Source organism: Diadema antillarum, unplaced genomic scaffold (assembly GCF_040938485.1).
Source record: "Diadema antillarum isolate AM-2024a unplaced genomic scaffold, OU_Dant_1.0 seq00000263_RagTag, whole genome shotgun sequence".
Taxonomy (NCBI): domain Eukaryota; kingdom Metazoa; phylum Echinodermata; class Echinoidea; order Diadematoida; family Diadematidae; genus Diadema; species Diadema antillarum.
Genome location: NW_027271301.1, coordinates 900,941 through 926,613, shown reverse-complemented (window position 1 = coordinate 926,613; position 25,673 = coordinate 900,941). Strand labels below are relative to the sequence as shown.

Sequence of the window (25,673 nt, the reverse complement as noted above, 5' to 3'; positions counted from 1 at the left end):
CTACTATGGAAGGGTAAGTACTAATGAAATGTGGCGCGATGCAGGGTGAAGACAAATATGTCGACCTGTGATATTTTCTCGTGTCCCGTAATAAATGAAATGAAATGAAATGAAATAAATATCAGCATATCCTCTTTTTGCAAAAACTGATCAATTTGATGCACATACATTAGCACTGACTCATTGTAGGACCCTTTCAACTAATATTATCGCCTAACAAAGTCTATTCTGAACATGATGTTGAGCAGCCTCAATGTCGATCAAAACCGTTTAATATTTAAATGTGAAAATTTCCTGCATTCGATACAATTACTATTGTCATCATTAAAGAAAAGTCAAACCCCATGAAATATGCAATCTACAAGAATTTACTTTACTGTTCACGTGATTAAACAAAAAATGACAATCCTTGATATCTAAATAACTCATCAAACTCAATGAGTTAGATTTCATGTCCAAGATAAATTATGCAAAAACATAACAAACTACTGAGCGCTATTTTTTTTGTTGCAAAATCGTACCTTTTATCGCAGTATGACCCTAAGATTACGCAGTGAAAAGAGAAACCATGATTAAAATCTGAAAGCTCGTCAATAATCACTTGATAACTATAAGGAACAGCTTGCGGGTGGTAATGCTTGGTTAATAGTTATGTAAAAACCATTTATTGTTTATCACTGTTTAAACAAAATATCAATCATTAATAAGAGTTTGACTGTTCTCCAAGTCAGTGATAAGGTCTAATTTGTTTTTAATTACATATCACACGGTGGAGACAATGTGATCATAAGATAATATGTCTAAATATTGATCATTCAAATTGTTTCTGATTACCGATATCTATGGTCAATTCTCTTAGTATCTCAGTAGATATAGAACCCTTTTGATTGGCCCCAATTATGCATGACCTGTCAATTCATCACAAGACTGAAAACAATCAGTTGAATAAAGACATTTGAGGAAAAACAGAAAATTATTCTTGACGTCTTATCTCTTTAAGGGGAGGGATCATGAGGAATGCACGCAAACGATGACACACATTATACACACATACACACATGCGCGCGCACACACACAAACAAAATGTTTTCCGTTTTCTTTATGTGAATTTCATTCAAAGATGTAGAAATTATTACAAAGAAGAAGTGTCTTATATACACGCACACGCACAAACACACACAAACTTACATACACACACAATCCAGCATATAGGAATCGTTTGCGGAAAAGTACTGACATCTACACGCTTAACAGGTTTGCAATAAACATTGGCTTCACATTTATACAGGATTAGTTTGATTGTTAGTTGCAGTTTGATTTTAATATGATTATGCTACAGTATTTTCTATTTTCATGTATATATGCCTGGGTTTGATGTACCTACATGTGCGATCTATTTTAGTCTTGGTTCAGCAGTGATAGACCCGAAAAAAGAAATTATAGGTGAGTTGAGTTGAGATACTTTGCGCAGCCACAATACTCCAGTGATTATAAGAAAGTAACCCAAATATTCCTGTCCCGTCAACTACTTCTATCACATTGTAACCAGGGACCTGGACTTATTCCATAAGATTCCATAAGATGACTTTAAAGCATCATAATAAAACTCAAAATGTCTTTCAACTAAGATTCATGTGATGTCCTACAGGTTATGGTGTTCTTCTTCTTCTTCCTATACTGTGCAGAACCTACTAAGAGTATACTCTGCATGATATCATAGTATAGCTAGGCAGTACAGAAGAACAATGACGTGAGAGCCAATTAAATATTAGGATAGATTTGTCACGCTGCAATGTGTAACAAGGAAAAGCGGCACGGCAAAACTCATCTGGAGTGTGGCATTATTGAACACTGACTGGCAGAGGAAAACATGTTAATCTTAAAACAACATTTGTTTCTCTTTAACGTACAACCAATCAACTATGCAAACATCTCATAATAGAATTCCAATAAATTCATCTAAAAACATGTCTTTTTAATGTGTAAATTGTAAATTTGAAGTGTATAACAACAACAACAACAGCAAAAGACACTCTAAAACCAAACAACCTGCTTGAGATTCATTGACAATTGTCTTACCTTGACCGACTGAGAGCTTGAATATCAAGCAAAATAAGAAAATCTTAAACGGTAAGGAATTTTCCATCTTGCAGAGAATGCTCAAGTTATGACGATCTTGCCGTGACGGAAGGAGGAGCGAAGTAGCCTTGAGTGCTGCCAGCTCACCAAGGAATTCACTCTTTTGCGTACACGAGTTGATATGGAACTTTTGCAAGCACGACGCAGTCTCTAGTTGAGCGTGCCGCGTGCAAAATTTTCTTTTGCGTAAGCTCAAAACCGAAAAACCTCCTGTCCTAATAAAAACAAGAAAGGTTCTCAGCCAAAATATCGTCCGGTCCCGATGTACCCGGCACGATTAAGCAGCCAGCCAATCAGCGATCTTGTCGCTAAGGCTCCGTCCACACAGAAAAGCGAAACTGCTTAGAAATAGGGACGGCAAGACAAATGCAATCAACGAAAAATCCCTCAAGTTTCACTAATAGCATAGGGTCTATTCTACCTTCTGAAAGAATCTATAGAAAAACAAAACAAAGGAAAATAAAGCAAGACACCACGAAAAAAGAATGCTGGGCCTGTCGAAAGTTTGAGTGGAAGACAATCTCATGGACAGAAAGATGTTTGAGCAAAGACACGGATTTTTCTAGATTCGGTCAGTAACAAGGAAACGATAGTTAATTTTGATACGTATATTCATATTCATGGTGTATTTCGGAAGCATCATTCCCACACTGAACAGTGAGAGAATCACTTATATCTGCTATTTCCTTTACTGTCTTCGCTACACTTCATGCTAATCTTCTCCCTCCGTTTTTGACGATATTCCTGCTTGAGCTTGAAACAAACAAACAAACTAACAAACTAACAAACAAACAAACAAACAAACAAACCCAGCTATAGATTATAAGATAACATGTGTTATTGATAAATATGACCTACATGAAAATATTAATCTATAAAATGCTTGTTAGGTATTATCAAATACACAAAAGTGAACAACAGTTTTATTAAAAACCGTTTCAAGAATAAACTATCACAGTGACGGTTTACTGAGATAATTAGTGATATCTCCTATATTTGCGACATTATTGATAATTCTTTGAACGGTATAGGGTGTTTTATGATGCAGCTGACGTACATCTCCCATGCTTCAAATGTGGTAATTCGAATGTGCTAATTCAAATGTGATGATTTGAAAACATTAATGATGTTGATAAAAACATCTACAATCCTCCAATCGACAGGAAATTCGTAACCTTCTTTATTACAGGAGTAGGCAGGTGATGTCTGAATTCCATATTCCTATCCGTTGTTTGTTTTTTTTTTGTTTCCTAATACATCAGAAGAAGGTTCATGTATATAGTCCTTTTAGGAGCAGCTCATTACAATTGTAATAGTGAAATTTGTTTTTTTTTTCAATTTCAATTTGATTGTCGTATTTCTCAATTGAAAATGCATAGAATTCTAACAAAATATGATGATACATAATGTACAGTTTGGATATACAATAAAATAATTAATATAGAACCGATGTGTCGATGTGTCTGAGTTTCGATTAAAGTAAAAATGCTACAAATATACAATAGGACCTACTTAAAGGCGAGTTTGTAAAGCGCAGGTTCCAATAGGAGCCTATAGTATGGAGAACGAAATAGGGAACACGGGTACAACTTAAATCGAAACGAAATTAAAAGAACATTATAACTCGAGGGTATAGAAGATTTTTCTCAAATACAATCATAGCAGCACAGATGAACTACACGCTGCACGCAAATTATTTAATATGCATAAAGATGCTGATAACAGCATTGACAGTGTTGTAATAATGCGATTGCAACACCATAATTATAATTATATTTTAGCAAACAAATTAAAGCTGAATATTGACAAGACATCATGTATGATATTTAAAACAAGAAATAAAGTGGTAGAAGTTAATGATATTGATATTTGTATTGCAGGTATCAGCCTTCCCATTGTACATACAGTAAAATTTTTAGGAGTTATACTAGACGATCATCTGACATGGAAAAATCATGTTGAGGATGTATGTTTTAAAGTATCTAGGGCAATTGGAGCAATAAATAGAATAAGTGCAATAGTTCCTCCTGCCGTACTCTTAAGTTTATATCATACCATGATCTTGCCTCATTTCATGTATTGCAATATCATCTGGGGGAACTGTGCAAAATCTCTTTTAAACCGTATTTATATTTTACAAAAACGTGCAATAAGAATTATTGCCCATTCACAGCCCCAAACCCACACAGGTCCCTTGTTCAAATAGCTAAAATTGCTTTCTGTGTATGAAATTAATAAATGTGTTACCTGCACATTGTATATTCCTATATTAACAATATCTTGCCACATTTTTTAGACAATTGCTTCATTGAAAACAATACTCGTGTTGTATACAGTACTCGTCAAAGTAATAAGTTATATATTCCATTTCATAAATACAATGCTTCTAGACGTACTATAAGGTATGCTGGCCCACTTTTGTGGAATAACTTACCAGACAACATTAAAAGTACCATTAGTCTTTCGTCATTTAAAAGAAAGTATAAACAATTTCTTTTGATTTAGTAATCTCGTTTGACACACGCATGAATGACTATATTGCTTGCCTAATCACTTGTTTATTGTAATGTTTTGTCATCTGTATAGTCCCATGTATTCTGTAATGTTTTGTTCTGTGATAGTAATTAATAATCGTACCATTTTTAATTGTCAGGGATCAGCCTTTGAAAGGCCTTTATGGCCTATTGTTGATTCCTCCACGTGTTATACATTTATTGCATTGCATCTTGCATGATGTAAGTTGCGCTCACGTAATGCTTGTATGTCTTTTTATCTACCCTGTGGAAATAAATGAAATGTAATGAAATGTATATATATATATATATATATATATATATATATATATATATATTGTTTATATATACGAAAGTTCTGCGTCGGTGTGTAGTAAATAGATATCAAGTGTAAAAACGGTCGTATAAAAACACCGCAGGAGCCAAAAAATTGGACTGACGTCAGTCCAATTTTTTTTTTTGGCTCCTGCGGTGTTTATACGACTGTTTTTACACTTGATATATATATATACATACATATATATATATATATATATATATATATATATATCAAGTGTAAAAAACAGTCGTATATATATACATTTGTGTGTGCAAGTGTGTGTGTGTATAAATACACATAAACACAAAGGAAAGAGTGTAAGTGTAGCTACTTTATCGGCAGGCGTTTGCATTCCACATGCCTTGTGTTGTGTTAATCTCTTTGCCTGTGTGAGTTTGTGTTACGTTTCCCGTCTCCAGAAATCGAAATCTATATTACGAAGCAGGCCTAATGAAGTATTACCACAAAATTCTTAGAGAAGTCCTAAGCTTGATGATAAATCTACTCGTATAATGGACGTGTGTCATTAGGATAATGCTTCCATTGTAATAGTATTTATTTATTGTACAACAATTTATTTGCAAACATTTTTATAGATTTTTGCTTATCAGTTGTTTTGTGAGATCCACCTCCTTTTACTATGTCAGCACTAATTATCTTCTGTGCTTGCTATATCCTACTGGTGATATCAATGTACTTTGAACTATACCAAAGGGCAATGATCAATTTTGGAGCGATGGACTTGAATACAAGGTTTAAACTAACAAGATTTGCAGTGCTTTGTTGTTGTTGTTTCCTTTTTTACAGAACGGAAAGAAATGTGGTGCAAGTTATGGCAGCTGATGCCGAGAAGTACACTCAAAATAACGTTAATGTGCGCATTCAGGCTGGGTTTTAGACATTAGTACATGTACTTAGGTTTGTATAAACGTGGTATATGTATACGTAGCATATACATTCTACTTTTTCCATCTGCTATCGAAAGGAGACTGCAGAATATGAGGGCCTTGGTATTTTATCCCTCTATCCCTCAAACAGACTGATGGTCATAGGGCATCAACAATACAAAATGATATGAATAAACTGTTAGTCAAACATATTCAAATATGTTGAGAAGAGTACAATACAGAGGTTTAAACCCATGTAATGATAAAGTTATGCGGAATGGATGACAATAATTGTGATTTGTTTGATTTTTCTTTGGGGGGGGGGGGTTAAACTGGTTTAGATTTGCCTTACTGAGTCAACAATGACATTTCGTCGAATGAAAGGAGCAAATAATAATAATGGAATCTCGTGTCCATGCGAGAAATAAGTAGGCAGACAAGTCATTTGCCGAGGTGGGTCCTCGTGTGAAAATGAAGTCACAATTGTGACACACACGATCGGCCACAGATGCCATAAACGAGGGATGGAATCTAAAGAAGTAGAACTCTGTTTCCTTCATTCCTTCACTGACTGCATGGCGATTGTTCTGTTGGTCTCCGAAAGCCTTTGTACATGTGTAACCTGGTGCCTCCTTAAATACCTCTGTCACGGACAGTTGCTTTCTAAGAGCTTATAATGAAGTTGCAATTCTTGAGGTTTACCATCAGAGTGTCTTTTTGGCTCTTGACGTATCTTCCCTGGTCATGGTGCCTCTGATTCAGCTTACCGTATATTACAGTAGCATATTTGTAATCTTCAAAGCGGCCAATATAATAATATAGTCATGTCCATCTCAGTTAGCACTTAAAGGGAACATAAACCCAAAGAGCAATGTGGATCTAGTGAAAGCAGTAACCTTAGTAGAACATAACAGTGAAAGTTTAAGGAAAATCGGACAATCGATGCAATAGTTATGAATTTTTAATGTTTTGGTGTCGGAACCGCTGGATGAAGAGACTACCAGAGGTTATGACGTATGAGTGGACAACAATACAAAGAAAACATAGAGAAAATTCAACAAAAATTCACTTTTCTAGCATTATGAAAGATTACTTGACTAACCGCTTTCAGAAAGCAATGGGGATAATTGCTACCCTTACGCTGTCAGTATCAAGTTGATGGAATGTGTAATTTTCATGAAAAATCCATTTTTGTGGAATTTTCTTTATAGTTTCGTTACATTGTTGTCCACTCATACGTCACAACCTCTAGTAGTCTCCTCATCCAGCGGTTCCAACACCAAAACTTAAAAATGTCATAACTTTTGAATCGATTGTCCAATTTTCCTCAAACTTTCACTTATATGTTCTACTAAGGTTGCTGCTTTCACTCAATCCACATTGCTCTTTGGGTTTGCGTTCCCTTTAAGATGCTAGGAAAACTGCACTTTTCTAGAAGTGGGAGGTTGGACACCCTGTCCTGCCACTTGATGTTGCAGATCATCTGCAGACATCGCTGGTGAAACTGCTCCAACAGCACGATGTGCCAGCGGTAAGTGGTCAACGTCTCGCAACAAAAGGAAGTACACTCTGGACCACGGCTCGGTACAGGATGCCAGATTTGCTAGAGTCTCTTTGTCAGAAGACCACAGGCCGCGCGTTTGCCTTTCCAGTGCGCTGTTTATCACTTCAGCACCCATGGATTCGCTGCTTGTAACCTACTCAGGCAGCAGAACTTTTCACAGTCTTGATCTCAGTGTCGTTGGTTGTGGTGTATTGGTTGCCTATGATGGTTAAGGCTAAAACATGGTTTCAGTCTCTTCAAGACTGCTCGTCAGTCCGAAGGCAGCTGCAAGACGATCCAGTAAAAACCTCTTGTCTTCGTTGGAGTTGGCAACCAATGCACAGTGTTCTGCGAAGAGGAACTCTCGTAATGTAGCCTCAGACACTTAACCTGAAGTCTTCGCAAGGGTTTCCCATCAGTGCGGAACTGGGTGTACACACCTCGAGCTGTCGAAGTCGTCGAAAGCATCGAGTAATATTGCAGCAAAAAGGAAGAGGAACAAGGCCGGAGCAAATACACAGCCTTGCTTACTCCATCGCTCAACCGGAAGGAATTCGAGTCGTCACTGTTTTCCTGAATTCTTGGGTCACTTGAAGGACGTGGTCAGTGCTGTGATCCACAGATCGTTCCGGTGCACGCTATCAAAGGCCTTAGTGAGGTCTACCAGAAATACCAGATGGAGCTCCTGGTTCTGCTCGTGGCATCCTAGAGAAAATGAAAATTCAACATTATAACAAGGAGCGTATACAAGCAGGCTAAACTGTGCTATAAGTATAGATGGACTTTTCGATCCTGTTTTGCACGTGGAAAGGGACCAGACTTCACAAACAGCGTCAACAGACATCAACTCAGTATAACAAAAAGCATAGGGACATCGCTAATTTATCTGTTTCATTGTTTTATGTCATCTTCTCAAAGTGACGCTTTTGGTTAGTATTGCTGCTTGTACGTTTGTGTAGTCGCAAGCATTCCGTAAGCTGCGTTTTGCGAATGTCATTGACCCTCTACCTTGCTTCCTACACAAAGATCGAAATATATATGTATTTATATTTTCATTGATTTTCTGGACTCATAACAACATATTAGCATAACAATATACAGATCACAAGGAAAAAGAAAAATATGAAGGAATTACAAGAAGAAAAAAAAGAAAAGCCTTTAACATTGTATATCAATTATATATGTAGGGATGGCGAAAAGTAATTACTATTACAAAACTTTTTTAGAAAGTGGCTGATGATTATGCAATGAGACAAGAGTGAATTGTCTTCCTATCTGCGCGGCAGATCCAGTTTGAAGTGACTCAGAAATGACCCCGAAATGGGTCTGTAAAATAATCCTTAAAGTCTCAGATATAATCATTAAAGTCAGATCTGAAAAGCTTACTCTTAAACGCTCCTGTGTAAAAGTCGAGTACACTTCATTGTTTACACAGTATACCTTCAACCGACCGATAAGGGTGTTGTTTCGACCCCATTACCCTGTGTGTTACGGACGAAACAGGGCTATTAATCATAAAGATTCGCAGATTTAAAACAACAATAACAACCAAAAAAAAAAAAAAAAAAACCACACACACACATACACGCTCATGCATGGCAGACCGGTTCCGTGACGTAGTGTAGATAATAAGCCGAGAGTGTGTGTGTCGTACTTGAGCATGCTGCCTGTATATGGAGCTTAGCTCCATTCAAGAGGAAAATATATTGATCGTTCTTTCAGGCGACATTTCTTGGATGGGAGTGGAATACACTTGTATGTTGGCTAAACCATATTGTGGAGCTATAGGCTGTTTAGCGTCTATGTTGAATTATTTTCCTGGAACGCATCGGAACTGTTATCATTAGCCACCTTTAGGTACGCTGCCATGTCATATCAAGGGAAAGAAAAAGGTATGTCAATTTTTGCTCTTATGAAATATCTGCACGCTGAGCCAAATAATATCTAGCTAAAAACGTAACCCTAAGGCTAACCATATAATCCTAATCCTCACATCAAAGTAAACTTAACATCCTATCACAACCCAAACACTAACCCAAAGTCCTATGGAGAACATAAGACCGGAGCAATTGTCGAAGGAACAATAAGTCGTTCACCGAAATCTATATCAGTACATTTTCAATGCCATGAATTAAGGTAGGCATAAAAGCTGCGTGTCTATTCAAATTAAGCACTGTTCATGGTTCGCTTGGTTCATGATTTGGTTTCCCAGTCAGTTTTATGCTGTTATCATTTCAAGTACATTGATGAAAGGATGAACATCAGTGTAGAAGAAACTTCGTCATCCGATGATCAATTTCCGTATGAATCATCGGTAGGGCCTAGATGCTATGACCTAACCTCTCCAACTTATTATTTTCTTGGCCACGAGAGGCCGGCGAGACCGACAATACATCACGGAGTGTCGGACTCGTGGGTTGACCCTGCTAAAGGCAATTGGACTAACGAAAAGCGTGTAGCTAATGTGGGGCCGACAAAATGCCTGCTGCTATCCAGGCCTTATTAACACCCGCTGACTATAGGCCCTATTCCACCTTTGTACAAATTTTAAACGTCACTCATCATCCTGTCCGTCCCTGTCCCTCTAGGACTCCTCGAACGCCTGAACCGCGGGGAGTCCGTGATCGTTGCCGAGGGTTACGTTTTCGCCTTCGAAAAGCTGTGCTACATCCAGGCCGGACCGTTTGTTCCCGAGGTCGTTATTGAACACCCTGAACTCGTCCGGCAAATGTACAAGGATTTCGTTCGAGCTGGTAGTGATGTAGTTCAGGCGTTTACAGTGAGTATGACACAAAATGTGCTCTCCGGTCTAGATTGTCCTTGATCATCTCTGTTTTTTTTTTTTTTTGTTTTTTTTTATTCTTTAATAGATATCTGCACACAACAACATACACACACAATGGCACATGCTCATGTACAAACATACGGGCAACTGTTACATGTTGAAGTTTGGCACATTTGAAATTAAGTACATACCAATTCTTGTAAGAACTTCACTATTAAAATGGAAAGATTCATGTTTTGAAAAGTCTGTGGTTCAGAGTTCATATTAGACCAAATGCTAACTATGAACTGACTTACTATATTTGGGCAGGTTCAAGTTGCTACTCATTGCAACTTTCATATCACCTCGTGAAGGTAACGAATGTTTCTCGGCATTAGGTTTTATCTGTGTGCCATTTGCTTTTTGAAGTATACAGTATACAATAGCCTTTTCTGTCGTCGAGCGTCTGCATTGCGGGCGAAATGACAAAGGACAACATTGTATCACTTCAAATAATATTTGAAGACCTACTTATTTTGATATCCCTATATATGCACTGGACTTGTACTGTCACTGGCTGGTAATTTGCATACATTTTAATTCCTATGGCGACCAGGGATGACATCTCATAGCGCTTTGTATCTAGTGGAAAAAGCGCTCTTAAAATATCAATTTTTATTACTGTATTGTTATTGAAAAAAACCCCCACAAAAAACTGTAATCAGGGCAAAATTTCACTTCTCATCGCTGAATGCATTAGTCTTTTAAAATAGATATGAATTTTGTGAAGCTTGGAGAGTGACAAATTAAAAAAAAAAAGTTTGTAAGAAATTGAGTTGTCTTACATTCATATCTCTTCTTTTTCGTTGTACATGTATTTCATTGTGCAGTACTATGCCAGCCGTTCCAAAATGACCTTGGTATCGCGTGAGAAAGACTTGGAGACAATCAATCGACGAGCTCTTAAGATGGCGCGGGAGGTTGCCGACGAAACCGGGACCCTGATGTGTGGAGACATTTGCAATACGGGAGAGTTTGTATCCGGGGATGAGATTAGAAACGACATGGTCAGAGATATGTTCAAGGTAGGAGTGGACTGACAAAATGTAACGGTTAGTCCTATGTATCAATTAATGTTATATCATGTCTGTTTCGGTCACAAGGTACATTTATGTACAATGTATATACGTTTATGTTTTTCTTAGCATTTGAGCAAAGCAGTTTAAGGCGCTGCATAATGCATCCATAAATGAGCACATGGGTAAACATAGTGAGGTTCAAAATAAGACTTCAGTGTATGTGTGAAAATTACTACAGGTGTCATGGGGGGGGGGGGGGGGCGGAGCAGATGTACTATCAGTAAAGGTATCGAGGAATAAAGTACACACACATTAAAAAAAAAAACCCAACCCAACTTATGTTTTTCAGTTTAACCTAATTCATAATGTAAATTTTGATTTGGCTGATTTGGCAATTATACATTGTGTACATTGCACTGCCTTCTTTTTTATCATGCCATGCTTTCCAAATGTGAATTAATACACTCACCTGCTACCTGCGATGACAAAAAACAAAACAAAAAACAAAAAAACAAAAAAACAACAACAAAAAACAGACAAGTGATTACACTCTTCAGTCCATGGTTCACGTTTTTTAATATCAAAATGTCTGTTTTCATTGTTCAGTGTTAGTATAGAAAGGACACGTAAAAGTTAATCATAATATGTCCCACTCATGCATGTCCTGGGGAAGGAAGTTCAATCCAGAAAAAAAGAAACTATGGCAGCAAGTCTGCCTAACACCATACAATAGGCTCGCTGTGAAACCCACAATGCAGACTTAAAAAGTCAAGGTCATGTCCATCATCATTCCGTTTCCCTTGGTACCAGGCAAAATGGGAGATGAATTCCGCTCCCATGAATTAATCAGTAATTGACTTATAAACGGAGAGATGGTAGTATCATAGTAATGTTTTTAGAAGTATTGTAGAAAAATGTGACGAATTTGATTGGTGTGGTGATTTTTGTAATATCAAATAAAGGTATTCAAAAAGAGACTATTAAAGAATTCCTTACTCTTCCCTTTTCCTCCAGTTAAGCTAAATCGTCAATTTCAGCTCATTTATTCATTGTTCTTTATTACAGCAGTGTAAAGACAGCAGATACTTTGCGCTTTCTTTCTCTCCAGAACTGTGTTGCTCTATACCTACAGCACTCCTGTCAGCTTCACTTGCTTCGATGCCAAATACCATTCATAGGACTGCTTACAAAATGTCCTTGAAGTTTTGCTGTCCTTCTAGAAGGTTTGCCTTCTTGGAAATCGGATACGTGCATCATCTACAGACACACACACACACACACACACACACACACACACACATACAAACACACACGCGTATACACACACACACACACACACATACATAGAAAATACAGTAGATAAACGGAGGTAGCAAAAACGTAGCGAATAAACGTAGTGGTAACAAGTGCACGTCACGAATTTACCCACGAGTCATACAGCCCACGAGTCCCACAGCCCATAAGCTAGACATTACGTGACCAGGGCCCATGAGCTCGACTCCAGGCAAAAAGGCACACGAGTCCGAGATTACATCGCTGTCGGTCTCGAGTGCCGTATTTGGATAATGTCGAGCATGTGGGGCTTATTTGCCAAGCGTAGTATTATGGCCTTGTTTGCCCAATGTCTAACCCATGGGCGTTATTTGCCTAGTGTCAAGCTCGTGGGCTCTTTGACTTGTGGGCTGTACGACTCATTACTTTCATTAAATAATGTCAAACTCGTGGTGGGATGACTCCATTGGAACGCAGCTGGGCAAATGATGTGAAATTTGCAGGAATCTGAAATTCTTTAGGGTCAATATATAGGCCATATATATATATATATATATATATATATATATATATATATATATATGTGTGTGTGTGTGTGTGTGTGTGTGTGTATGTATGTATATGATATAATGAATAGGCTACATGTGAGGCGTTTCTGTTTGACTAAAATTCTTTCGATTCTACCCGCGATAGGAACAAGTGGAGTGGGCAGCTTCGGAAGGCGCTGATTTCATAGTTGGAGAAACGTTCGTCGACTATGAGGAGGCGCTCATTGCCCTAAAAGCGATAAAACAGTATGGAAAAGGTAAGTTCTCTTGACACACCAGTCCTTTCATTTACAGCAAATATTGAATTCAAAGTTAACTTTACAGATACTATAGGTGCAAGTTGTACACATGGACCTAAATTTGAAAATGTCACTTAATGGAGATATCCGGGCCGTTTAAGGAACAAATTTTGATGAACGCTCATTAGCAAAATGTAAACATACTAGAAAGTAACTAAAAAAAAAAGAACAACCAATTTTGATGCAGAGCTCGACCAAGGAAATAACACATAGGAGTAAGACATACAGGAAATAATTTGAATAATGAATAAAATAAGTAGATAGATTTCTGGGAAGAACTCATTCATTTTGCAATGTTGCACTCAGAAACATAAGCGCTCAGAATATCGACTTTGATACAGACGTCCAATCTGCTACCCATGATGTGCCTGATATACACACTCTTAAAATAGTTGGGCAAAAAATGCCCAACTTTTAACCAACACTGGGCAACATACTGTCCACACAACTATTGGTTAAAATCTGCCCAGCTGATGTTGGGCAATGAGTTTGCTATGTGGTTGGGCAAATTAAATTGCCCATCAGCTGTTGACCAATCAGACTTTACCCAACTTTGCAATTTCCCAACCGTTGGTTATATTTTGAGTTGGGTAATCATTTGCCCAACCAATTTTACCCAATAAGACATTGCCCAACTTCCATTTGTCCAACTGTTTGGTAAGTTGAATTTTGCTTAATCAAAAATTTTGTGTTGAATCATTTGATGGATGGGTGTTTACCAGAACATGTGTATGTCAAGACATTGTTCATATCTACCCTATCATAATCCTACAGCTAGTTGTAAAACCCATACCTACAAGTACATCTAGGCTTAGCCTACATCCTAGACCTAGTTAGTACCAGGGGTATTTCATTCACATACAAAGGCCATTTAGTTGTAATGCTTTAAGACATGGTTACCATGTAGATTACACTTTTATTCTAAAAATATGAAAATACCTCATCAAAGGTACATGTTAAAATTATGAATATCACGGCAATAATATTGAATAAATTTCTAATACATTTCAGAGTTTATTGAGATCATAAAAAACATTAAATTAAACAATATTTTATCTTTTTCACGAAGAGAATTTGAATAGCTTATGAATATTCATGAGCCAAAAAAAAAAAAAAAACACACTAGAAACCAATAGAAACCAACTGGTATCAACTGGTATCAAAATTTCAATGTTTTAGTTACTGGGTTGTAATCTGGAATGAAGTGGTAAGCAAGTCCAGTCAGGTATATGGGTTTCAAATTGTGTCATCTAACTATTTGCACACAAACCGACACACACACGCACGTACACCCACACACACACAAACACACACAAAACACAAACTAGAAATATTGTAGGAGTATCCTGTAGTTTGCTCTCGCAATGTTAATTTTTTGACCCCTCCGGTGTTGACGGAATAAAAGGAAACGTAAGAAAATTACGTCAAAATACGTCCACGATGTAGCTCTTGCTTATATATATTAATAATGATATATATATATATATATACATGTATATATATATATATATATACTGTATATATAGACAATACCGTGTGTGTGTGTGTGTGTGTGTGTGTGTCCCCCCCCCCCCCCCCCCCCATTCCTAAAATGGAGAACACCCTATAGCAATTCTTGGTACCCCCTACAAAATCGTAAGGTTCGGCCATCCTTCCATACGTAGGCCTATACCACACACACCGTCACATACATACACGCGTACACGCACAGACTTTTTTACTTGTCCATGAAAATTTACCAACTTAGAAAGGAACGTTAGAAAATTACCCAAGTACTGGTAAGAAATACCCAGGCTTAATGTGCAAAATAATGTTGGTAAATTATATAAGGCGAATTTCTACCCAAGTATCAGTTGCCCAACAAAAATTACCCAACACGCAAAGGGAATGCGTCACTTACACAACAGCAGCGGGGCAAAAAGTACCCAACTCTCCATTACCAATTCTGTTGGTAAATATTCGCACAATATTTAAGTAGAAATAACTGCCCAATGTTGGCTTAATCACCTAAAAGCTCAATTGGGCGATAATCGCCTAGGATGACGATTTTTACTTTTTTACCAACCAACAATTACCCAACTGAATTTACCCAATATTTTAAGAGCGTAGTGCTTTTAACCCCCTTCAAAAATAGATAAATCTTTTATTAAGCAAGACAGTCTTCGAGTTGATACGGAACCCCTATATTTTTCGCCAAACAGGACTACCCGCAGTAATCACACTTTCGGTCCAGGTTGGACGAAACGACGCGGGAAAACTTTGCACTGCTGATGGCGTAGAGATTATTGATGCTCTAAGACGTCTAGAAGCGGCAGGCGCCGACGTAGTTGGGCTCAACTGTTCTCGAGGACCGGACACTATGCTCCCTTTGCTCAAGAACGCGCGGGGAGCAGGAATCAAGGTCAGTACGCAAAACTAAAAATACGTATGATACCGATCAGCTGACTTATGTATTGCAAAAACAAACAAACAAACAAACAAACAAACAAACAAACAAACAAACTTCAATAACTATTTGTTATAAGGCAGTACATAATTTACTACCAAATCAACAAGTTTTTTATTACTTTATCATTCTATTATCAAACTGCAACAGGTTTTCATTCAAAGACTTTGGTTATGGAGCATGAATATTCAAGTCATGAATCATCGCACACCGGTGTCAGCTTATAGTCTTGTGACCCTGTCGTTTCGTCATAGAATGTATACACCCGAAGCGTAAAGAGACTACAGTAACACCGCATCTAAAGTAAAATACACAAATTGTATTTGTTCCTTTATTTTGGCACAGGCACCACTCGCAGCATTGCCTGTTCCATACCGCACCAATAAGGAAGAACCAACATTTTTTACATTGAAGGATCCACGAACAGGTATTGTAATTCATGTGGTCATTTAATACGCTAGTCCGAGACAGAATACAGAAAGACACAAGTCATGAGCGCATCATCCTGCATTGATTAATTTGCACTGTTGGAGTTCTTGTCATTGCTATCTAATGTTCAATAGTTTTTGTGCGCGTGACAAAAAAAAAAATAACATTGTAGGTAAGTTACATCCATAAACCACAAGTATTCGTTAATTGTTCTTGGTCTATACATCTCATGTGACAATTGAAAATGTAACCACAGGTTCATCAGACAATTAAAAGCAAAGAACTTTAGCCTGCCTTTTATTTTTCTCAACTTTGGTATAGTTTCGTGGTTTTGTTCTTTCTTTTCTTTCATAGTTCATTCATCGTATACAAGATGAGCTCTCCTATTGAAATTGTAAACACTGCTATCTCATTAATAAAAATCATCAACATCATGATCCATTTTGAATTCACCTCCTCTTTTATTCTATTTCAAGGAGCGCGATGCTTTCCTCTGGATCTCGACTGCCGTCTGTGCAGCCGTAGTGACATCATTGAGTTCGGACAACAATGTGCCCAACTTGGAATCCAGTACGTCGGACTGTGCTGTGGAAACTCGCCTCACTTCACGAGAAACTTGGCGGAGAGCCTCGGTCGTAAACCTGAAGCCTCACGATTTTCACCAAATATGTCACTGCACATGGTATTTGGGAATGATGACAGCATTAACAAGTATACTTCTGACAGGCCAGATACATATCTCCTAGAAAATGGCAAGTAGGCATTGCCTTTTGTGTTAATCCATTTCAAGCTTAATCGCTTATGATTGGTGGTCTCCTGCATTCAATTATCTCTGTTGTTTACTGAAAAATACTGTATATTTTATTTTATGTTTCTGTGTATCTACATTGCTCAATGCAATCACCTGTGTGTATCTATTTATGTACTGTTATCGATTATCGATTAACTGTTTGTTCGACAGTATTAAGATCTAAGGTTAGCGTCATTTGTTTATTGCTTTTTCACTGAAGAGGGGAATACACTTCTCCGATGTTTCCTCTTATGTGACTGGGAGAAGTCATGCTACATAATGACATTGTAATTTGATCATGTCATGTAATAGGGCGCCCTCCCGTCATTGTCTAGTTTGCACCTTTGCATGATCCATCTATTGTTCTGAAGTCGGTAGAAAAACAGACTTTTTGTATTTTGTAATGGAAGAAAGAGAAAAAGCTTGAAATCATATCCCTAAACATGAGGAAAAAATATTGTTAAACCAAACACATGTCTCTTGTATACTATCATCATTTCTACCAAGGAAATAGCTCCATGGTTCTACCAAGGAGGCGCATTTTTATAAGGGGTGTGGGGTGTGGGGAAAGGGGTGTGGGTGTTGGGTGTTTTTCCTTAATTTATTTGAAATACAGTTGCCTAAGACTTTTATTTCTATATCTTCAAATTCAGATCGCGGGTGGTGTACGCAACAACTTGCGTGCAGATAGCTATATAAAGCACACCGACGATTTGTCGATTTGTACACGCGTACACCTACACACATACACACACATACACACACACACACACACACACACACGCACACACACATACATATATATATATATATATATATATACGCACACAACACACAACATTTCTGTGTGAACACACACTAAACAGTACGATGCGGCTCAGAACTAGGCGTACTTCAAGAAAATCGAGGCCTTTGCTGGCCTTAGGCCCCCATCTCACTAGAAAGGCGACCATGGCGACCATGTGACGATTTAACAAATCGTGGCGCGATCGCCGTCCGTCTCCATTTTTGGCCTCCGAGGCGATTACACTACGGTTTCTCTTCGCTCAACTTGCGCTGTAGGCGATAGTGCCAAGATAATGCTGCGACGCTGCCACGTTTTTGCCGCTTTTCCAAGCCGACGAGACGCGCTGGTTCTGCGATCAAAGCGATCGTAGTGCGATGTTCGTGCGCTTATCAAGACCTCGCTACAACAGTGATACGATCGGAGCGACAGTGATACGTTAACGCCGGACTCAGGCTACGATCTCAAGCGATCGGGGTATAAAATGGGTTTCACGATTGAATTTCTTCAAGCAGATGTCAGTGTCAAACCAACATGGATATGCAGAATATGGTTTTACCCTTACATCTTAGCATTCTAGAACACGCCAGTTAGAACCTGATGTGAAATTGCACTATCAGTTAAGTCATTCATTCAGTTAGAAGGGTAAAATGTGTATATGATATTAAAGAACCGGCTTACGAGCAAACTACAAATCGTATCCTATAATGAGACAGTTTTATGAAAATATATTTGAAAAGATTACAACTTGATTTAGTTTCATTGACTTGCAATGATATGTGACAAACAAACAATTGATAAACAGAGCAGATTCGTACTGAGTGTACGTGGAAAAATGAATTTTACACGCTGTTCTCCATGTCCACCTTCCTGGTCTGTGCATCACTTTCTTTCGTTCATGGTTGGTTCCTGTTACGTAATACTGTAAAAGTGGTAATTTTCATGAGCGGTGAGGGCCGCTTTCGATGCGCTTGAGTTACGCCTCACGCGTTGCTACCCCGTCAGAGTTACGAATGTGGCGCTTTTTATGCGCTCGTGAGGCGATTGTGATATGCTCTAAAACTACGGCGACCTCGCTACGGAAGTTTCGGACATGTTCAAAACTTCCGTAGCGAGGTCGCCGACCATGGCGATGGTGGTGATCCTCCTCGCTTCTGAACCGCTCAAGATACGATGGAGAAGATTTAAAGCGATCAAGCCACGATCCGTCGCGCTTTGTCGATTTTTGATGATCGTAGCGGAATCGTCGTCTAGTGAGATGGGGTTATAAATGAATATTTGTAAGATAATCTCTCGCTTGGTTACGAAAAAAAAAAGGCGCTTACCGCCCAGTGCTTACATTCTTGGACAAGATGTTTTTACCCACCAGGTCCCTCTCGACCAAGATGTATAAATGGGTACCTGGCAACCCCTAGGATAATGATAATAGTAGGGCCCTCTGGTAGCGCAGTGGAAACACTGAAGAGGCTACCATGGATAGATAAGACCTTGTCATAATTATTATTATTATCATAAAACACCAAGAATGAGCTGTTTTTACTCCCGCTCCGATTAAGGTCCGAATGCGTCTTAGTATAATGATATTATGTGATCGACATATGAATTTGATATTGAAAGTTTGACAGGTTCGTAGATAAACAGGCAAAAATGAAACCCTACATCGATGCCTTGTTTAAAATATCAGTTGTTTCCTCTAATGCCATCTATAATGCACGTAAAGAACCCACGTGGAATGTCAAAGCCTTAGTTACACCTTAATTAGCCTTGTGAAAAAGAGAACCCGGTATTTGGGGTCGATTTATTATGAGAGGAATATAATGTGTGGCGTTTGATGATTTTAGACAATATATTTGTATAATCATTTATAACATTAGTAAAGTTTTTTCTTTTTTTTCTTTTTTAGTGTTAAGATTTTATATTCAGACTTTAACAAATAATTCGGGATGTAGTTTATTGTGAATATATTTTTATATAAGATCCGATGGTCTATGATTCTGTATTGTTAATGGATTGTTGTTATTCTTTAATGAGAGGGTTAAAGTGGAGTGTTTGGAAAATAAATCAATAAGGTGTTAAATGAATTAAAGGGTTATGGAGTAAGGAGAAGGGTATAAGAAAGGAAAGAGATGTGTCTAAGAAAAAGGAGGGGAAAGTAGAGAGCGAGAGAGAGAGAGGAAAAAGATAATGACGTAGTAAGAGGGACAGAGAAGAAAACAAATCAGAAGAATGAGACAAAATCGTATTATTAAGATAAAAATGTATGTTTTAGAATCAAATATTGCATATTTAATTCGTTTGTGTTTAAATGTATTTTTTGTGGTCAATTTGTTCGTGATTGTGTAACTGATATTGTAGAGTGTGTCTTTTCTCATGTAAGATGTATTTACATGTTATTCTGTGATGTCCTTTGTCTTTGCTTTGTGTCTCCTGTTTAATCCAGAAGGCAACTTTTACCCTCTATGTCTCATTGTTTATTCATATATTAAAGAATGTTGAACAATATGAATTAATGAACGATATATTTTGCAGTCTTCTATTTAGAGTATCCTTATCGCAAATACCAACGTACATGATGTGACTCTAAGGGGCAAACAGAATTCAAGCAAAGACATGTTCGTAAAGCACCGAAAGTTTTAGCTCTGCGAGTTGAATGACAAATCAGTTCATGTAAAGTGACATAAAATGACTTTTAGTCTTATTATTACTTCTATAAAGTCCGAGTATTATCAAAATATCGTATGTGCATTGTGCCACAACACGCCCCTTAATACAATCCGCTGTCCAAAAGTGAAATTTTAGTTTGAACATTGAACATCAGAAAAGATGAAAACAGAGAATCGCACTAAAATTTTGCAATTTGTGTCAGCGTCAACATAAAAGCACGTGTTTCGATCGCTGTAGACCTAATTTGCTTCATAATGTAATGAAATATGCTAGCGACGAGGAAAATACAGATATTGAATCTATTTACATCAACTCAAACAATGAATACAATTTTGAAAAGAAAAGAGAACAAAACTGCCAAACATGCAAAGTAATCGATATCAACGGTCTACGATAAAGAACCTCTAATCACAAGCCATTGCAGTTTACAAATCGGAAACACATCATTAGTATGAGCATTGTCTAATGCCTATATATCATGCTACTCTTATATCATACGTACTCAATGTTATTGAGGGAAACATGACTTGTGTATCATATGAAGACTTTTTAAGGTAGAAGAGAAATAGAATAATGCTGCCATGCTCCTAATACGTTTAATATGTAATTTCCATGTAGCACAATGACAGCATAATCGTTTTTTACATTACAATCGTAAACTCAACCTTATTTATGATCGATAGTGGATCAAAAGCTATGCGAATGAAAAAGGAATGAACGTCAAATGGCAATCATGAGCAATTATCGATCTCAGAAAGAGAACACACCATTCTCTTTAAAGTATATGTTTATTTTAAGACTTTATTTGCTACATAAATGAATACACCATTCCATCTTCAACATGCATAGCAATAAATTAATTTGCTCTGTTTATGTGCCACTTTTAATGCTGTATTGTGTCTTCAAAGAAAAATATATTAAAACTAACATGGACGAGTAGATAACATGCATTCATCTGTATTCAGATCATTCTGTGTGTATGAGTCGGGGGGGGGGGGTAGACATGTTTTGTGGGTATTGTATTTGCGCAAGATGCACTCATACAACGTGTATACACATTATATGTGACAATACATGTACTTTCAGGGGCGGATCCAGGAATTCTGTAAAGGGGGAGGCGCAACTAATATTTCTGGTGCCACTTCCGGGTTTCATTACATTTTTTTTCTTTTTATTTCTTTTGGGGTTTTTTTACGAAAAATAAAGGGGGCGTGTGCCGGTGGCGCCCCCTTCTGGATCCGCCACTGACTTTGTTACACTGTGAAATCACTTGGGTCTTTGCACTAGCGTGTATGTCTGTGAATATTAGTGCCTGCGTTGAAAATATTAGTAGGTTCGGTTTTATCGTATACGGGAACGATGCTTGATCGGAAATACAATCATAACAAAGAAAAGAAATACGTGAGCGCGTGAATACATATTTGCTTTGTGTGACTGAATAAGCATGTACTTTGATAAGCCATTAGTGGGTCATATCCTTGATAACATTAAGGGAAATATTTGACATATAAAACCTCTTTAAATTTCATTTCCATTCTATTACATGAGTCTCGGAAAGTGTGAACTTTGGCTGGTTATTAGAAACGTGATGTAGAGTGCCATTGCTCAATCATCTACCAAATACTTGACGAATTATCACGTGATTAGGATGCAATTTCGTTGAGTGTTACAGAACTACAGAACACGGAGACATTCTCGTAGTGACCTTCGCAATGTTATTATTTCTTACCCGCCATCACTACCTCTACAATCAACACTGAACTGATAGCACCATCCCGTTCTTTTAATGAGTATTATATATGCAACGAGATGTACCCCTCCCACACGAGGAAGCTTTTGCATTTTTAGAATTGAATTTCAACGATCTGGTGCACGGTTTCGGTGTAATATTTGATAAATTTTCAATTTACAGATAACAAACAAAATATTCTGGGAACAATTTAAATGACTAATCGTGGTATCTGTCACCTAAAGTATTACTCCGCTTGTGAGTCTTCATTGTTATACTAAGTCTACGGAGGTGGATAGCGCTCACCGGCATTGACATAATATTGAACGTCAGTTAGTGGAGCAGTCACAGATGTCAAGATATTAAATTGCCATGTGTATTCTCACACTGTGATAACAAGAAATAAGCAACAACAAAAAAATCAACAGCAACAACAGGCCCGTAGCCAGGATTTTTCAAGGGGGGGTGCGGTCACTAAAAAAAAAACGGACCTTCGGTACCAATACCAATGATGACACACACACACACACACACACACACAATTTTATATATATATATATATATATATATATGTATATGTATATCTATATATTCTTTGGACGACCGAACTACAAAAGTTGTATAAAAATTTGCGCGCGAAGCGCGCCGCAAATTGTGAATTTTGACTGTTTTAATGACGTTCTAAAGTCTCGAGGAAATTTGTATTTTTGTCTGTTGCATGCAATCGCGTTACGGTATTTCATCTAGGAAATAGTAAAAACTCATTTTGCCAGGAAGTTGCAAAGTTTAATTGTGTTCGAGACTCTGCGCGCGTAGCGCGCCGCAAAATTGAGAATAGTGATTTTCCTGGTGTTGTTTTAACTTTTATTTTTTCTATTGTATACCCGCGTTAGCAGGCCTGAAGCCTGGTATGCGAGTTTGTCAAAAACGAAAATAAATAAGAAAATTTTTAAAACAAAATGAATTGTAAATGTGAACCATTTATATTTTGCCTCCTTGTGGTAGGATATTTCCAGCATTTCCGAACTTTCAAATAATCATTTTAGATTTAATAATATTAAAGGTAGTAGATCCGATTCGCAAACATCTCCAATATCAGTCAAATGTCATATTAACCATCATGCTAAGAAGGTTTTCTTTGTGAAATTTGGAGGTCAGTGAAATTCAAAAATTAAACATCCGTTAGCCATTGGAAGAAGTTGAGTGCAAATTCAGACCTCAGGCTTAGTGCTCAGATGTTTTCCTATTTGATTTGATCTGTCTTACTGTGCACACTAAGATACATACTGGAATGGTTATTTCTTATTTATTAGATTATAGTAGCATATTTGGTTACTAGCTGTCTCTAGGCATTTTCGAATTTGGGCTGCAAAGAGATCCACTACCTTTAAGTTAGAAGAGAGATAAGTAAATAATGATAAAATAAACAAACAAAAAAGAATGAGTTTCTTTTGTAATACTATCTGACAAACTTTTTACTTTACCATTTTACTTCATAGCTCAGCAATTTTCCATTCTCTCTCATACCCTCTTACCCATTACATTTAAATGAAATACAACTAAAATGAGTTTGCGTGCCTGCATAATACTCTTTGGAAATTATAAGTGAAAATGTTCTTAGGTTTTGGCTCACTTTAAAATGAGAACCAATAGAACTGTCACAACATGAGAAAATGTATAAGTAATAATCAACACTACATTTCCGAATTTGGCCTGCAAAGAAATCCGCTACCTGTAAGTTAGAAAAGAGATTAGTAATTAATGATAAAATAAACAACAAAAAAGAATGAGTTTCTACCGCCGTATCCAGAACAGAGCCTGAAACGGTGCAGGTTCAAGAAATCGTTTGTACTATAATACGTCTTGAAGTACTGTGTGATACTGTTGACTCAGACTTCTACAAAGCTGTAAGTGAGAATTGTAATCCAATCCGACTCATTACCTGAGATATTTATGAAAATATATCAATAAAGAATGTAAATTAAATAACGATGCGTCACAATGCAGTCTAACGCTTTCACAATGCTATCATACATAGGGTTTTTCACTGTTTTTACTCCGGAGCTCTTGCAATATTCAGGCTTTTGTAATACTATCTGACAAACTTTTTACTTTACCATTTTACTTCATAGCTCAGCACTTTCCATTCTCTCTCGTACCCTCTTACCCATTACATTTAAATGAAATACAACTAAAATGAGTTTGCGTACCTGCATAATACTCTTTGGAAATTATAAGTGAAAATGTTCTTAGGTTTTGGCTCACTTTAAAATGAGAACCAATAGAACTGTCACAACATGAGAAAATGTATAAGTAATAATCAACAGTACATTTCCGAATTTGGCCTGCAAAGAAATCCGCTACCTGTAAGTTAGAAAAGAGATTAGTAATTAATGATAAAATAAACAACAAAAAAGAATGAGTTTCTACCGCCGTATCCAGAACAGAGCCTGAAACGGTGCAGGCTCAAGAAATCGTTTGTACTAATACGTCTTGAAGTACTGTGTGATACTGTTGACTCAGACTTCTACAAAGCTGTAAGTAAGAATTTTAACCCAATCCGGCTCATTACCTGTGTTTTTTATGAAAACTATGAATAAAGAATGTAAATTAAATAACGACGCGTCACAATGCAGTCTAACGCTCTCACAATGTTATCATACATAGGGTTTTTCCCCGACTGTTTTTACTCCGGAGCTCTTGCAATATTCAGGCTTTTGTAATACTATCTGACAAACTTTTTACTTTACCATTTTACTTCATAGCTCAGCATTCTCTCTCATACCCTCTTACCCATTACATTTAAATGAAATACAACTAAATTGAGTTTGCGTGCCTGCATAATACTCTTTGGAAATTATAAGTGAGAATGTTCTTAGGTTTTGGCTCACTTCAAAATGAGAACCAATCGAACTGTCACAACATGAGAAAATGTATAACTAATAATTTGTTGGAACCGTAAGCAAATGCCAGCTGAAGGCGAGTAGGCAAGTGTATTTAAAAGCATTAGATTATGCACGGAGATCGTACAGTTACTATGTCTTGATAGATGATCTTTTCTCGAATGTTGGTACTAGCAAAAGGGCTAGAAAAAGCAGCTATCATAATTCGTTAGGTATGCATAATGGCCCAATGAGTGTTACAAGAGAACTGGAGCAAGACAGGTCTTTCATTTTGTTTTGTCTCTCCTGATCGTTCGTAAGAAATGCTAATTCATGACCACCTTTTCACAATTTGATTGGAGCATGCATTCATAATGGAAAATAGTTGACATAATAATCTATCCCCAGGCATTATCATGCCAACATGTACTTATATATACATGTACTATATCTTTGTGAGACGTAGATATAAAATGTCTCAGGTTTTCGATTATAGTAATTTCGAGGAAATTTCTTTAATTTTTATCATATATGTAAACTTGAGGCTATTGGATTTTTATCCACTTACCTCTGTTCCTGTGAAAAA

At 37.2% G+C, this 25,673-nt stretch overlaps 1 protein-coding gene across 1 annotated transcript; it reads left to right on the top strand.

Annotated features, from left to right (window-relative positions):
* Positions 1–9,955: 9,955 nt before the first annotated feature.
* Positions 9,956–16,998, top strand: LOC139729772 (betaine--homocysteine S-methyltransferase 1-like; the record flags this gene model as incomplete). The annotated part of the gene is made up of 6 exons (XM_071640706.1): positions 9,956–10,180; positions 11,056–11,250; positions 13,210–13,321; positions 15,565–15,764; positions 16,155–16,236; positions 16,715–16,998. Coding segments are annotated over 6 exons (1,098 nt in total), but the record flags the coding sequence as incomplete, so codon positions are not given.
* Positions 16,999–25,673: the final 8,675 nt, after the last annotated feature.